This window comes from Eulemur rufifrons, chromosome 3 (assembly GCF_041146395.1).
Source record: "Eulemur rufifrons isolate Redbay chromosome 3, OSU_ERuf_1, whole genome shotgun sequence".
In the NCBI taxonomy this organism is placed as follows: Eukaryota; Metazoa; Chordata; class Mammalia; order Primates; family Lemuridae; genus Eulemur; species Eulemur rufifrons.
Window position 1 is genome coordinate 61,014,184 of NC_090985.1, and position 17,319 is coordinate 61,031,502.

General features: G+C 37.5%; 1 protein-coding gene across 2 annotated transcripts in view; it reads left to right on the forward strand.

Moving 5' to 3' along the window:
- STK3 (serine/threonine kinase 3) overlaps window positions 1-17,319 on the forward strand; it is a 283,071-nt gene that overhangs the window by 70,905 nt on the left and 194,847 nt on the right. Inside the window, exons 5-6 of one of the 2 annotated variants that reach the window (XM_069466183.1) lie at window positions 10,762-10,926; window positions 11,766-11,933. The exons of the other annotated variant lie outside the window; for it this stretch is intronic. Coding sequence (XP_069322284.1) covers window positions 10,762-10,926; window positions 11,766-11,933 — 333 coding nt within the window. The remainder of the gene's footprint in view (window positions 1-10,761; window positions 10,927-11,765; window positions 11,934-17,319) is intronic. 2 annotated transcript variants of the gene reach the window in all.

Below are 17,319 nucleotides of genomic sequence, written 5' to 3' on the forward strand. Positions count from 1 at the left end.
GATAAAAGAAGACACAGAGACGAAAGTATTGTTTTTATAAAGATGGGGAGCCAGAGATCCTCCAGCATTCCCGTGAGCTGTGAGGCCATGAGTGAAGTCCCGCATCAGTATTTATTGGTACAGCAATTGGGTTGCCAGGGGTAGCAGATTTACATAACAACAGGTAGTTCGTTTAGGGTAAAAGTCTCTCAAGAGCTTTCAGAGATCCCTTAATTAACTCTATCTATGTGTGCAAATGGTTACAAAATCTTTCTAAGACAAACTTCTAAGTCCTAAGATAAAATTATCACTTAAGAGAAAGGCTAAACAGAAATATAGTGGCTCTATATTTCTTTATCTAGTTATTTGTTGATTGAGACAGGTAGTCAGGAGTGAAGCAGGAACTGTCCCTTAGGCTAATTGCTTTTAGCCATAGGTGTTTGTCGGGTGGGCACTCTATGATCAGTTCTCAACCTGTGGCCCCATACAGAAACGTCAGGCGCAAGCCAACAGGTCTGAGACAGTGTCACCATGGAAAGCGCTACTGATCGGTGAGATGCCCTCCTGAGGCGAGACAGCTTTTGATATGTGAACTAACACGTTCACATATTCCTTAAGGGCAAAGCCCTGCAAAACTCCTGAAATCTGATGTGTCTATATAGGGCAACAGTAACACTCAAGCTCTTTAATCCTTATACAAAGAATAGGGGATGAGGACAGAGGAGAAAACCCAGGCACATATGACAGTACCATCACCTGGCACATCATCTGCAGTGGTGCAGTGTGGTGACTCTAAACAGCACTCCCATCCCCTCCACACCCCCCTTGGCTTCACACCACTAATTTAGAAAGATTGGGAACATCAGCTGAGGGTATCGCCTTTCTTTTTGTATCAAGTCTCTACCCATTCATTCATTATTTACTGAGTGCTAATAGTATGCCAGGCTTGGTTCTGAGCACTGTGACTACATCAATGAACAAAACAAAGATCCCTGCTCATGTGGACTCTTTCTCATACAGTGCTGTGCAAAAGAAACATAACATGAGCTACATGTAATTTTAAATTTTCTAATAGCCACATTAGGAAAAGAAAAAGTGAAATTAATTTTCATAATGTATTAAACATATTAACATGTAATATGAAATAATATTTTATATGTTATATAACATTTTCTAATATATTTAACATTAATCATTAATATAAAATAATACATAAAATATTAAGTGGATAATCAATATATAAATTATTAATAACATATCTTACATTGTCACTTTTTGTATAAGCTTTCATCTTTGCTGTATATTTGACCTTTACAGCATATCTCAATTTATAATACCTATGATTAATATATTTTAAAGGCAGGTAATGTGATACCTCCAGCTTATTTTCTTTTTGTTCAGAATTACTATGGCTATTCAGGCTCTTTTTTGGTTCCATATAAATTTTAGGATTTTTTTTTTTTCTATTTCTGTGAAAAATGACATCAGGATTTTGATAGGAAGTATATTGAATCTGGAGATTGTTTTGGGCAATGTAGTCATTTAAACAATATTAATTCTTTCAATTGATGAGCATGGGATGTCTTTCCATTCGTTTGTGTCCTCTTAAATTTTTTTTCATCAGGGTTGGTAGTTTTCCTTGTAGAGATCTTTCACCTCCTTGGCTAAATTTATTCGTAGGTATTTATTTATTTATTTATTTTTTGGGTAGTTATTGTTAAGTGAGATTGCTTTCTTGATTGCTTTTTCAGCTAGTTTGTTATTGGTATACAGAAATGCTTTGATTTTTTTTAAATGTTGATTTTGTATCTTGTAACTTTACTTTTTTATCAGATCTAGGAGTTTTGTGGTGGAGTCTTTAGGTTTTTCTTAAATATAAGATTGTGTCATCTGCAAAGAGGGATAATTTGACTTCTTTTCCAATTTGGATGTCTTTTATTTATTTCTCTTGCCTGATTGCTATGGCTTGGACTTAACAGTACTATGTCAAATGGGAGTGGTGAAAGTGGACATCTTTGCCTGGTTCCAGTTCTTAGACGAAGGGCTTTCAGTTTTACCTCATTCATTATGATATTAACTGTGAGTTTGTCATATATGGTCTTTATTATGTTGTGGTATGTTCCTTCTGTGCCTGGTTTGTTGAGGATTTTTGTGATACTGAGGGCAAAGGACATGCATAGAAATTTTTCAAAAGAAGACAGAAGAATGGGCCGGGCGCGGTGGCTCACGCCTGTAATCCTAGCACTCTGGGAGGCCGAGGCGGGTGGATCGCTCAAGGTCAGGAGTTCGAGACCAGCCTGAGCGAGACCCCGTCTCTACTAAAAATAGAAAGACATTATATGGACAACTAAAAATCTATATAAAAAAATTAGCCGGGCATAGTGGCGCATGCCTGTAGTCCCAGCTACTTGGGAGGCTGAGGCAGTAGGATCGCTTAAGCCCGGGAGTCTGAGGTTGCTGTGAGCTAAGCTGACGCCACGGCACTCACTCTAGCCTGGGCAACAAAGTGAGACTCTGTCTCAACAACAACAACAACAACAAAAAAAAAAAAAAAGAAGAAGACAGAAGAATGGCCAACAAATATATGAAAAAATGCTCAACATCTGTAATCATCAGGGAAATGTAAATCAAAACCACAATGAGATATCACTTAACCCCAATGATAATGGCCTTTATCAAAAAGTCCCAAAACAAATGTTGGCGTGGATGCGGAGAGGCAGGAACACTCATACACTGCTGGTGGGACTGCAAACTAGGGCAACCTCTGTGGAAAGCAATATGGAGATACCTTAAAGAGATACAAGTAGATCCACCATTTGATCCAGCAATCCCATTATTGGACATCTACCCAAAAGAACAAAAGACATCCTATGAAAAAGACATCTGCACTCAAATGTTTATAGCAGCACAATTCACAATTACAAAGATGTGGAAACAACCCAAGTGCCCATCAATACTTGAGTGGATTAATAAAATGTGGTATATGTATACCATGGAGAACTTGTCAACTATAAGAAACAATGGTGATACAGCACCTCTTGTATTTTCCTGGATAGAGCTGGAACCCATTCTACTAAGTGAAGTATCCCAAGAATGGAAAAATAAGCACTACATGTACTCACCACCAAATTGGTTTCACTGATCATCACCTAAGAGCACATTTAGGAATAACATTAATTGGGTGTTGAGCTGATGGTGAGAGAGGGGATGGGTGTATACATACATAATGAGTGTGATGTGCACCGTTTAGGGGATGGACACGCTTGAAGCTCTGATTTGGGGGTGGGGCAAGGGCAACATACATAACCTAAACTTTTGTACCCCCATAATATGCTGAAATAAAGAAAAAAAGGGATACTGAGTTTTATCAAATGCCTTTTCTGTGTTAGTTAAAGTAATCATATGATTCCTGTCCTTCATTTTGTTGATGCGATGTATTTATTGATTTGTATATGTTGAATCATTTTTGTATTTCTGGTATAAATCCCACTTGGTTGTGGTTTATTATCTTTTCCATGTGCTTTTGTATTTGCTTTGCTAATATTTTGCTAATATTTTCTTAGAGATTTTTGTGTCTGTGTTCATCAGGAATGTTGGCCTTTAGTTTTCTTTCTTGGTTGTGACCTTTTCTGGTTTTGATATCTGGATAATGCTGGCTTCACAGAATGAATTGGGAAGAATTCTTTCCTCTCTTATTTTTTGTAGTATTTTGATTAGAATTGGTATTATTTCTTCTTTATAAGTTTGGTAGAATTTGGCCATGAAGCTTTCTGGTCCTGGGCTTTTCCTTTTTGGGAGTTTTTTTAATTATTGATTCAATCTCATTACATGTTACTGGTCTGTTTATGTTTTTAATTTCTTCCTGATTCATTCTTGGTAGGTTGTATGTGTCCAGGAATTTATCCATTTCCTCTAGGTTTTCCAGTTGTTAGTGTGTAGTTGTTCATAATAGTAGTCTCTGATCTTTTGTATTTCTGTCGTATCAGTTATAATTCCTTTTGTTTGTTTGTTTCTAATTTTGTTCATTTGGGTCTTCTCTCTTTTTTTCTTGGTTAGTCTAGCTGTGGCTTATCAGTTTTGCTTATCTTTTCACAAGAATGACTTTTTCTTTTGTTGCTGCTTTGTATTGTTTTATGATCTCTATTTTGCTTAGTTCTGCTCTGATTTTTATTATTTTCTTCTACTAATTTTTTCTTACTTTGGTTTGTTCTTATTTTTCCTTGAGGTACATCAGTAAGCTGTTTATTTGAAATCTTTCTATAATACTTTTTTGATGTAGGCATTTATTGGTTTAAATTTTTCTTTTAGCACTGTTTTTGTTGTATCCCGTAGCTTTTGGTATATCATGTTTTCGTTTTCATTTGTTTCAAGAAATTTTCTGATTTCCTTCTAAATTTCTTCATTGATCCAGCGGTTGTTCAGAAGCATGTTGTTTAATTTTTTGTATTTGTATAGTTTCCAGAGTTCCTCTTGCTTTGATTTCTGTTAATAGTTTTATTCCATTGTAGTCTGAGATTATTTCAGTTTTAAAAAATTTAAGACTTTGTTTTATGATCTAATATGTTGTATATCCTGGAGAATGTTCCATGTGCTGATGAGAAGAATTTGTATTCTGCATCTGTTGGATGAAATGTTTTATAAATGACTCTTTAGGTCTATTTGTTCAGAAGTGCAGTTTATTTATTTATTTATTTTTATTTCTTTTGAGACAGAGTCTTGCTCTGTTGCCAGGGTAGAGTGCCATGGCATCAGCCTAGCTCACAGCAACCTGAAACTCCTGGGCTCAAGCAATCTTCCTGCCTCTGCCTCCCGAGTAGCTGGGACTAGAGGCGCTCACCACCATGCCTGGCTATTTTTTTCTATTTTTAGTAGAGATGAGGTCTCCCTCTTTCTCAGACTGTTCACCATTGAACTCCAGACCTCAAGCAATCCTCCTGCCTCGGCCTCCCAGAGTGCTAGGATTACAGGTGTGAGCCACTGAGCCTGGCCTAAAAGTGCAGTTTAAATTCAGTGTTTCCTTGTTTTTCTGTCTAGATGATCTGTCTGGTGCCAAGTAGGGTGTTGAAGTCCCCCAACTATTATTGTATTGGAGTCTTATCTTTCCCATTAGATTTAATAATATTTCCTTTATATATCTGGTTGCACCACTGTTGGGTGCATATCTCTTTAGAAGTGTTATATCATCTTCTTAAATTGATCCCTTTAGCATTATATAATGACCCTCTTTGTCTCTTTTTACTGTTTTTGAGTTAACATTTGTTTTATCTGTTGTAAGTTTAGTTATTTCTGCTCATTTTTGGTTTCTGTTTCATCAAATATTTTTCCATCCGTTTACTTTCAGTCTGTATGTGTCTTTACAGATGAAGTAAGTAGGCGGCATAATAGTTGGTTCATGTTTTCTTATCCATTTAGCCAGTCTGTATTCTAAGTAGAAAATGTAATCAATTTATATTCAAGGTTGTTCTTTATATGTAAGGACTTATTTCTGTCATTTTGTTAACTGTTTTCTGGTTGTTTGCGTATTCTTTGTTCCTTTCTCTCTTAATGTTGATCTTCATGGTTTGGTGGTTTTCTGTAGTGGCAACCTTTGAGTCCTTTTTTTTGTTTGTTCTTTGGAGACAGGCTCTTGCTCTGTCACTGGGGCTAGAGTGCATTGGCATCATCATAGCTCACTGCAACCTCAAACTCCTCGGCTCAAGTGATCTTCTTGCCTCAGGCTCCAAAGTAGCTAGGACTACAGGCACGTGCCACTGTGCCTGTCTAATTTTTCTATTTTTTGTAGGGATGGGGTTTTGCTCTTCCTCAGGCTGGTGTTGAACTCCTGGCCTCAAGCAATCCTCCCACCTTTGCCTCCCAGAGTGTTAGGATTACAGGCATGAGCCACTGCGCCCTGCCTTGAGTCCTTTTTCTTACTCATCTGTGTTTTCTTTCTCAGTTAGGTTTATACTTCAATGTGTTTTCATGATGGTGGATATTATCCTTTTGTTTCCAGGTGTAAAACTCCCTTAATCATGTCTTGCAGAGCTGGTCTAATGGTGATGAATTCTCTTAGTTTTTGTTTGTCAGGGAAGTTATTTCTTCTTTATTTTTGATGGATAAATTCACTGGGTTTAGTATTCTTGGCTACAAGTTCTGCACCTGCCCCCCAGCACTTTAAATATATCATCCTAATTTTTCCTGACCGGTAACATTTCTGCTGAGAAATCTCCTGTTAGTCTGATGGATGTTTCCTTATATGTGACTAGATACTTGTTTCTTGCTGTGTTTAGAAATATGTCTTTGTCTTTGACTTTTGACAGTTTGACTATAACGTGCTGGGGAGAAGGCCTTTTTGGGTTGTATCTTTTGGAGTTTCTCTGAGCTTCCTGTATCTGGATTTCTAAAACTCTTGCTAGACTTGGGAAATTTTCAGCTATTACTTAGATAGGTTTTCTATGTTATTAAACTTTTCTTTGTCTTCTGGAACACCCAAAATTATGATATTTGGTTGCTTTATGGTGTTGCTGTTATGTGGGCTTTCTTTTTTAGTTTTTCTTCCTATTTCTTTGGTCTGACTTGGTTATTTCAAAGTATATGTGTTTAAATACTGAAATTCTTTTTTCTGCTTGATCTAATATATTGTTGAGCTATTGATTGATTAATTCATTGAATTCTTTAGTTCTAGGATTTCTGTTTGGTTCTTTTTCATGATATCTCTTTGGTCAATTTCACATTCATATCCTGAACTGTTTTTCTGATTTCTTTTTATTATTTATCTTGTATCTCCTTGAGTTTATTTAATATTATTATTTTGAGGGCTGGGCACGGTGGCTCACGCCTGTAATCCTAGCACTCTGGGAGGCCGAGGTGAGAGGATCGCTCGAGGTCAGGAGTTCGAGACCAGCCTGGGCAAGAGCGAGACCCCATCTCTACTAAAAATAGAAACAAATGATTTGGACAGCTAAAAATATATATAGAAAAAAAAATTAGCCGGGCATGGTGGCGCATGCCTTAGTCCTAGCTACTTGGGAGGCTGAGGCAGGAGGATCGCTTGAGCCCAGGAGTTTGAGGTTGCTGTGAGCTAGGCTGACGCCACGGCGCTCCCTCTAGCACGGGCAACAGAGTGAGACTCTGTCTCAAAAAATAAATAAATAAATAAATTATTATTTTGAGTTCTTTTTCATTCAAAAATTTCTTTTCCACTAGAATCTGTTGTTGGGGAATTATTCTGTTCCTTTAGAGATGTCATATTTCCTTGCGTGTTCATGTTTCATGTGTCCTTTCATTGATATCTGGGTATCAGGTGCAACGGTTACTTCTAAAGTTTTGGATTGACTTTCATATGGGGAATTTTTGTTTTCTGTAACTGTAGCTATGGTCTTGGTTGGGAAGGGCATTTTGATTCTGTATGTGTTCAGTATTGTAGTCTCTGTATGATTTCTTCACCTGTAAACACAATCAGTGGTATTTTTGATTTCCTCAGTGGTTTAGGCTGTGGTTGTTAGTGGAGGATGTGGTCAGGTTTTGCTGGGGACGGGACACTGGTGGACTCATTCTTGGGTCCCAGTGGTGACAATGATGGGCTGAGCATGCCTGTTCTTGACCTTCTGGGTGGCATACATGGGCACCAGTGTTCATGGGTCCAGGTGGGCTTATTCTTGGGCCTCTAGGCAGCTTGCTTGGGTGCCAGTAGTGGCAGTGTTAGGCTGAATGGATGGACAAGTCCTCAGGCCCCCCTGAGCAAGGTACATGGTGTGGGCAATGGTAGTAGCTGTGGTGGGACAATCCCCAGGCTTCCAGGAGGCTCTCATGGGTGTTAGTGTTTGCTGTGACGGCCTAGGCTGGCCAGTACCCAGGCCCCCAGGGTCATGTGCTAGTGTGTTCCAGCTGTGGTCATGGTAGCAGGCTGGGTTGGCCCATCCTTAGGGCCCCAGCAGGAGTGTCCAGATGCCATTGGTAGTGGTCAGTGGGGAGGAAATCCCTAGGCCTCTAGATGGCATGCTTGGGCACTGGCAGCAGGTTTTCTGGGCCTATTCTTAGGGCACTTGGTGATGTGCATGTGTGTCCAGGGTGACTGATGGGGAAGGGTAATCCTCAGGCCCTCAGGTGGTGTTTTTGGGCACAGGGGGAGTGGTACCAGGTGGGGCATGTCTCTTTTCAGGTGCCCCATGATGGGGTGTGTGGGCGTAGGCTGTGGTACATGGGCATAGGCTGTGGTGGGCAAGGCAGGGTAACTCCCAAGGGTGTTCTAGTGTGGCAGCAGTTGTTCTGGGGCCATTATTACCTCCCCTCATGGTTTGTATGTGCTCCTGGGGCAACTGATGGGGTGGGATTGTTCCTGGGCCTCCAGGTGACATGTTTGGGCACTTAGTGCAGATGGTGCCAGGCCAGGTAGGCCTGTCCTTAGGCCCCCTGGTGGTATGCATTGGCACTGGCATGGTGAGCAGGATGAGGCAATTCCCATCCCCTGGGTGGTGTGCTTGGGTGGCAGCAGCAGTGGGGCCAGTGGGAAGGGAAGGTCTTTCCTCAGGGCATGTGCTTATGCTCTGTGGCTGTGCCGCTGGGAGGTTCAGGGTTGGTATATGTAGTAGCTGTAGTAGCCACCCCAGGCATGTGGGTTTCAGGCTCTGTGGAGCTTGTGCTTTGTCTCCCTTTTTTCTGTGGGCAGCCTCCCTGGTGTGGTGCACCACTCTTTCCCCAGCATGGAGGACACTGTGTGGGCTAGAGTGCTGGAGACCCTTCCAGTCCACTGGATTCAACTGACATCTTACCACTGTAGCCTTTTGGGTGGACACGGGCATGTGTCTGTGCAGCTGCAGGGATATGGAGATGCAGAGGCTGTTGGTCCCTGGGGCAGGATGCAGTCTGGTAGAGGCTAGGCTCTCATAATGGTCCCGTGGTGCGGCTCTTTGTGACTTGCGGGCTGCATAGGACCCAGTATGAGTTTCCTTGAAGCTGTGCAGTCCTGTGGACTCTAGGGAGCTCCCTATGCCAGTCTCAGGGATTGCAGGGGTTGAGGTACTCTCCAATGGCTGGGATTATAGGTGTCTGAGGTGAGAATATGGACCACTGGGGAATCTCGCATCTAACCCTTTTCTGCACTGAAGAGCTCCCATTCAATCTCTGCCAGGCTGTCTACCTTACCTTTCTCTCCTTTGATGCCTTTCTCAGCTGAATAGAGTTGATGTTGTATTCAAAGTGTGATTATTTACATGCTATTTTGTTTTTCCTTGTGGAGGAGTCAAATGTCCTGTGCTCTCTAGTCAGCCATCTTCAGTGACTCTCAAGATGTTTTTATCTCCACCTTCCTTTTTTGTGTAATGTTGTGATCCCATTACACAAACACAAGATAGCCATTCATATGGTTGGCTCCCTCATATGATTTAGACTTCTGTAAAAACTGTCTCTTAGGTCTTCTTGGATATCTAATCTAATGTAGCTTCTCAGTCCTTGTCTTTCAAGAGCTCTCTGTTATTGTCCTCATAGCCATTGTCAGTGATACTTTCTTGTGCAATCTTGTTTTGTATGAAATTATCATCAAATATCAATTAATCCGGTTACCTGTAGGTAGACTATAAGCTCCATGCGAGCATTTTCCATTGTTTAAGGATTTTATTGCCAGTTCCATTACGTAGACGTGATTGATCAAGTCTTTGGACATTGGTGATTAACTTAATCTCTAGGCCCTCTCCCCTCTCTACAGGTCAGGGATAGGGCTGAAATTTCCAAACTTCTGATCACATGTTTGGTTCCTCTGGCAACCAGCCCCCAGGCTGAAGCTATGTAGGGTACCATCAAGATTTACCCCATCAGCATAAACTCTGGTGTGCTTGAAAGGGGCTTAAAATATTTTTTTTATTTATTTGCTTACTTATTGGCTTATTTATTTATTGGCTTATTTATAGGCTTATAATGAATGACAAAATATGATCCCTCTCATCCTTATCACTCAGCAAATTGCAGGGGTTTTAGGAGCTATTTTGACAGGAAGCTGGGAAGAAGAACAAATTTTTCTTTTTTAATATTTTACAATATCATGCTGCCTTATAGGATTGTTATAAGGATAAATGAGATAATGCATGCAAAACTTGTAGTGCAATGCTGGGTACAGGTAGCAGTGACTCTGCTGCTGCAACTGTAAAGAATGTTTCCTTTTCTATCCCTCTCCTCCTCGGCCTTTTTCTCTCCCCTTTTTCTTTTATCTGATAGCCTTTGCTTGTATTTCCATTTTCCTAATCTTTCTCTGACATTTTTATTTTTGGGTTCTCAGTGTTAGGTCAGCATTCTAGGACTGGGTGGGTTAGGAGTGACCTGGCTAGAAGCAAGAGAACTGGCATTGGTGTAAATGCTTCATGCAGGAAACACATGGCAAGCCATATTCCCTCATTTCCTGTCCTTTATGTAATGCCGTTGGTTTTCATTTACATCAAGAATTGAAGATATTGCAGGAAAGAGTGTCTGAATTTACTTTTTCAGGAAAGATAGCTGTGATAGTGCCACTTCAGTGTTAGAAGACCTGGGAAATAGTGATTTCTTAAGGTCAGGCTGATTCTTCGGGTGTGTTCTGTGCTTTAGGAATGGCATTGATAATTTTAAAGAAAAGAGAAATTTAATCATCAGTAAAGTGTGTAATAAGAGTGCCAAAGCATACTGTGGGGCAAGAAGAGTTCTTGATTATTTGCCTGTTAGGCTTTTCCTCAAGGTTTAATGGTCATTAGAAAGAAGTACTTGTCACCAGTACTCTTTTGTAAGAGTTTACTTAACGTAGTATTTTCTTATAGTTTTATAAATATTTCTTTCTAGTTAACAGAAGACGAAATTGCAACCATTCTTAAATCTACATTGAAAGGACTAGAATATTTGCACTTTATGAGAAAAATACACAGAGATATAAAAGCTGGAAATATTCTCCTCAATACAGAAGGCCATGCAAAATTGGCAGATTTTGGAGTAGCTGGTCAATTAACCGTAAGTTAACTTCATTTATTTTATCTTTTTGACATTTACTTCTCTATTAAAATTTATGCCCTGCTACTACTTCCATGCCTTTCAGTTAACAAAATTTTTTCATTTTAAATTTTAATAGATTTAAACAGTACACGTTGAATTTTGTTACATGTGTATATTGTATAGTGGTGGAGTCTGGGCTTTTGGTGTACCCATCATTCAAGTAGTGTACATTGTACCCATAGGTAATTTTTCATCTCTCACCCAAGTTAACTTTAATAATTTTGGGAGCACTTTTGACTTATTTGTTCTGGTTTGATTGTGACTAATGTTTTCTAGCTTATTTTGGGGATATGGAAAGAAGTGTATAACTTCGTTGTTTTTGTGGAGAAGGAGCTATAATTGAGCCAAATTTGAGTATTATTTAATTTACAGTTTAAGGGACATTGAATATGAAAATAGATTTTATCATCAAAACACTTAAGTGTTCTAAAAGGGAAGCTACATTGGTTCATTTCTTAGCTTTTATTGTTATAGTACTATTGTTAGTAAGTGTCTTTAGTGACAGTAGTGGAGATAAGTTACTTGTGGACTCTTGGTTATTTCAGAATTCAAGATTTCCAAATATTTCATGTTATCAGTAGTGGAGATAAGTTACTTGTGGACTCTTGGTTATTTCAGAATTCAAGATTTCCAAATATTTCATGTTATAACTCATTGAGATCCTAGCAAAATTGTCAATTTCAGATATAATCTATGGTATTTGAGGATTTAACATGTTTTTTTAAAGAATATGTTTGGTGTTCAGATTTCCATTGTGTTTTCGTAGTAGTATTTATATCTGTGTAATGTTATTGCAGGATACAATGGCAAAACGCAATACAGTGATAGGAACTCCATTTTGGATGGCTCCTGAGGTAATTCAAGAAATAGGCTATAACTGTGTGGCTGACATCTGGTCCCTTGGTATTACTTCTATAGAAATGGCTGAAGGAAAACCTCCTTATGCTGATATACATCCAATGAGGGTAAGAAAATTATGGTTTGCTAAAAAATGTTGACCTTATGAGTGTTGCAGTTTTGTAATGTCAGTATAAGTAAATATAAAGTATTTAATAAATCAGGTAGGTTCATTTGAGTTTACATTGTGCAAAAAACAGTAATATTATACGTCAAAAATTAATGACTGTTAACTTCTCTTTCCCCTGCATTCTTAATTGTGGGAAAAGAACTGAAGGTATATTTATCTCTATAGTCACTGTTTTCCTCCCTCTAATAATATACCTGTAACATTTTCCCTTGGTTTTCAATAGAAGAAAGGGTTGGTAAATCCTCTTTGTTTTTCAGTCCATTGTTTTTGTAACGTGATAGTGGAAGACTTTGAAGAAATCAATTCTCTTTGTTTCTCCCCTTGATCTTCTTTATTCTGCGGATAATATTAAGAAATCCTGATTTCTTTTTCTTTTCTTTTTTTTTTTGAGACTGGTTCTCTTGCTCTGGTGCCTGGGCGTGAGGGCAACGGTGTCATCATAGCTCATTGCAACCTCAGATTCGTGGGCTCAAGTGATCCTCCTACCTCAGCCTCCTGAGTAGCTGGGACTACTGGCGTGCACCACCATGCCCAGCTAATTTTTTATTTTTGTAGAGATGGGGTCTCGCTGTGTTGCTTAGGCTAGTCTTGAACTCCTGGCTTGAAGTGATCCTCCCACCTAGGCCTCCCAAAGGTTGGGATCATAGGCATAAGCCACTGCACCCAGCCCAGAAATCCTGATTTCTAATATTACTATCTATCCGTAAGGGAATTAGGCTTATTTTTTTATTTAATGCTTATTGAGAAAATGGAATTCCTTTTTTGAGCACCATTATACTCTTCTGTGATAATTTTTGAGTATGAAGTGTATTGTGTATTTAAGTCTAACTGCCTATGCTTCAGGATTTGTGATGATACAGATTTTAATTTTATTACTGTGACTCCCAATTCATCATAGATAAGTACATTTATCTTTGTATACTTATTGCCCTCTAGTGGCCATAGTTACTATTACTGTCAATGAGGCTATAGGAATGAAGGGGGAAGAGTGTGTGTATGTGTGTTTGTAGAAAGGAGAAGATAATATCAGGGTGACTGGAGAAATGTGTAATGTAAATAGATGGGAAGGAAAATAATGCAATATTTTAGAATATCTGAAGAGGAATAAATAGGAATTATATTTGCTATTACAGTGCTATTGTGGGTTAAATTTCAATAATATAGGTTATAGTGTACTATACTGAAAATATTTAAAAATATGTCTGCCATATTAAAACACTTCAAAGAGAAAATTCTTTGAGTAATACAATTGTATACAGTTTGTGTCATCTTCCTTGTATATATATTAATAAATTTATTTTGCTGAAGCAAAAAATGTAAATAGCATCAGTTATTTGAAAATAACATGAAAAATAACAAGGTCAGCTTAAAAACAGGAGCACAAATTCTCATTTCTTCTCCAATCATTAGTTATCTGTGGTACTTTTAGTTAGCATGTTTGTAGGGTAATCCCCAAACTTGATGTATTTGAGTTTGAATCAGTGAGGTTTTAATAAATTACCCAAGGCAATTTAGCTAAGTTCCAGAGTTAAGATTTAACCTAGAAGTTACATTATTACCATTCTGCTTCCTCTCTGTGTTAATAATCTTATTTTTCCAACCAAGTAGTCCAATATATTAAATTTGTCCATGTGCTAATAATCTCTCTAGCAGACAGCAAGCAATTGTAATATGTGACCCCTTGCCTTCAAGGATCTTAAAATATTACTTTGGAGTTTGAATTAATATATGATGAAATAATAAAAATATACCAGAAGACAGTGTTTCTCTTAAAAAATATATAAATATTGTAATCTTCCTAAGATGCCTTGTTCACTTCTAAATCCTACCAGTTTTTCAAGTCACAACTCAGATTTTATTTCTATATAGAGCTTTCCTTGATAACCACCACCAAAATAGATTTCTCTTTTTTGTCATAATTTGCATGTAGGTAGTTTTTGACTCTACAGTTCTTTGGACAGTTTAACCAAGTGTTACTTTGTGCATTTCCAAATACAATGTAGTTTTAAGCTCCTGTTTAAATGATATCATTATTTAACTTCTTGTATTCATGAACTCTTACAAATTAAGAGTACTGAACTACCAACTATTGAGAAGCTGTGGAAGTCATGTAGCAAATATAAGTTTTCCAAAATTTGAATCTTCACTTGAAAGCTCAAACTTTATTGTTGTTAACAAATACTGTGTGTTGTTTTCCTTGAAATGGGAGATTCACTTTGTTCATTTTTAAGAAAATGTCAAATACCCACGTCTGTGTAATTCTAGTTTTTCTGTAAATTATTTTTCAAGTAAAAGTGGTAGTTCTCAAAGAGTTGCAGCTAGTTTAGCTTGTAGCTCAGTACACAAGTGCTTTCTCTTGAGATAATAATTGTTCTTTGATATATGAATAAATATTTTATGCATATTTCCCACTTTGTCACATAGAATATCCAAAACTATGCATTCAGGGATGGAAATGTAATATAATTAACAATCTTTACTATTTCTTCAAGGTTTATAGTAGTTTGGTTAGGGGTATATTTGGGGGATAAAAGAAAAAGCTGTCCCAGAGAGGAAAAAAATGGTTATTGAGAACCCAGCTAAAATTGGTGAGAAACTGTAGTGTTACTCTGGTTTGGGGGCCTTTCTCTGGCAGTGCTCAGCTACGGAGTAGAGTGCATCATGGCCTTGATATCCAGGGTTTGGGTTTTAATGAATAAGTTTCTTGGAATGATGAAGCTACAGGGATTTAAAGATGCTACTGAGAAAGTAGTTCAGGTGGCTACCAATGGGGTATAGTCTGGAGAAGGAAGAGTGAATATAAGGAAATGGAAGGATCCAAGGCGTAAGCAATGTTCTCTATTCTTGCTGCATAGCAGTTACTGGGGGAGCTTTGAAAAATTTCTGATGCTTGTGCCCTACCCTAAACCAATTAAATCCGAGTCTCTGTCTTTTCAGTGAGGTTAGAGAGCAGATAAAGTGGTAGTTAAGGTATGAGAAAGCTGGTAGGATATGAAATTATGATTAGTGAGTGAAATATTGACGTTTTCTTTTTAATTAAAATTTTTTTTTACTGTAAGAACTGTGTGAAATTAATATCTTAAGTTCCATTTTAATGGATGGGCTAGATGAAATGGATATATGAAGAATTATGTTATTTATTAAGATGATACAACTTGTCAGTGGCAGAATTAAGATATGAACTCAAGCTGGTCTGCATTTTGCCTAGACACCAAAGAAATATCTTCTGCATTTATAGCTCAACTCTGTGCAAGTGGTGGAGTAGCTAGCAAAAATAAGAAATCTATAAACCACATAATCTCATCATTATAATTATTATTTATACTACAAATCCTCTACATTTTCTAAATTGGCAGGAAATATGGACAGATTTTAATTTTTCATGTTTTGTTTCCCACACCCATTTTTTTTTTTTTTTGTAGCAATGTAGACTAATGAGGTAACCAGGAATCTACAAAGTTGTCACAGTGGGATGAGGATGTGATTGATATAAAGACCATCACAGAAGATAGAAGCAAAGAATACTAGTTCTTTTAATATAAGTAAAGAACTTTATATAATTTACTGCATGTAAATGGCTATCTAGAATAATGTTAGAAGCAAGGTTAGGATGTGGCAGGCAAGCTTCCCTAGCCTCCCTGTCCAGAGGGGTGCCTAATCACTGTTGCTATCACCTGATTGGAGTGAGGATTCTTTCCAGTCTTTCTGAAATTACCTTTGTCTATTCTCACAGGGATCAGGCCCTTTTCACTGTGCCTGCCCACTAGATGCATACAACAGGAACACTGCAGAACAGCAGGTGTTGACTTCTAGACTGAGTGAATTGGGATTTGGTTTCCTAATCATTTTCTCAGGCGCATGTCTTTTACCATGCCCAGGCTCCAGGCCTGCTGGAAACCTATTCTTGCTTAGGCTGGCAAAAATTAGGGGCAAAAACAGATGCATTGTGCTTGGATAATTTAGAATGGAGCTGCTCTTTCTTTAATAGCCACAAATTAATATTGTGTTTGTCACCGATTTTTTGTAGGACATATATTTGGTGTGTTGTAGCCTTAAGGATATGAAGAACTTTGGAAATTTGCAGTTAATTGAGAATGAGTCCTTTGAAAGTGTTAAGGCAGAGGTAGTTTGTTTTATATGCTTTAGTTTTTCAGTTTATCAAAGATTGATACTTTCTTTGATTGTTCCTAAGGCAGAATAAGAGGTGCTTGGAATATAGATATTCAAAAGAGGAATTTTCTAATAAAAACTTTTAAAAACACTGGATTTGTTGGATGGCAAAGGGAGTAAATTTTTTTGTTTTGATACAACTTTTTTTTTTTTTTTTAGAAACTTGTAGTGTATGCAAACCAAATCTTCACTGTGGTAGCTAGTAATAATTATCTTTCTAGTAAAAGGCAATGATGAATTGCACATTTAAAACATGTAAAGCTTTTTAAACAGGGATGAAAATCTGCTTATAAACTTAAATCCAGCCATTAGAGTAAAATTTCTAAGTAATGGCAAATGGCAGTAAATCTGCTCAGAATGTTAAGTGGAACCAATTTTTATCAAAACCCAGTTTATTTTAGAAAGTTAAATGTGAAATTACCAAATTAATTTTGGTCAGTTAAGTAAATAAAATAGTTTAAAAATGTAATTTTGAATTCACATACTTCTGTGGAGATTGGTGTTCCATCTTTCTCAGCCCTTTACGAAATATAATTTTTTAAAAATCAGGAAATGAGTGAATAGTATCATTTTCCTGAATATCACTGTACCCTTCCACCAAATACATGTACTTTATTCCTTAGACATCACTAAGACCAAATTATTATTATTATTTTTTTTAGCACAGTTTTGAGTTTGTTTTGCTTTGTAAGCTTTTGTGTTTGGCTGTCCATTCCTCAGCATAGTGAAAGGGGTAAAGATAGAACTGTTTGAGTCAGAGTGAGGACAGCAGAAAAAGTACCTGATGATTTCTTGAATCAAGTGAGGAAAAGAAAATAAAAATCAAACTAAGAATTTTACTTCTATACAGTACAATACTGAATGTATAACCCTTTTAAAATAAGATAAGTAGTACACAAATATGTAGTGTATCTTAGGAAGATTTATGTAAAATGTGAATTAAGGGACCAATTAGAGGCCGTTAGATGGTAATTTTCTGGAAATTCAATTTATATAAAGCATGATAATCTTTGTTTAAGAGTAAATTAGGATTTTAGACTGATAAAAAGGTTTCTCTTTGTGTCTTCACACTACCTACTTACAAAGAAAGGAACCCTGTAGATGCTTTCAAACATGGAAGAGTTATTTTTGATGAATGATTTTTTGAAAATAAT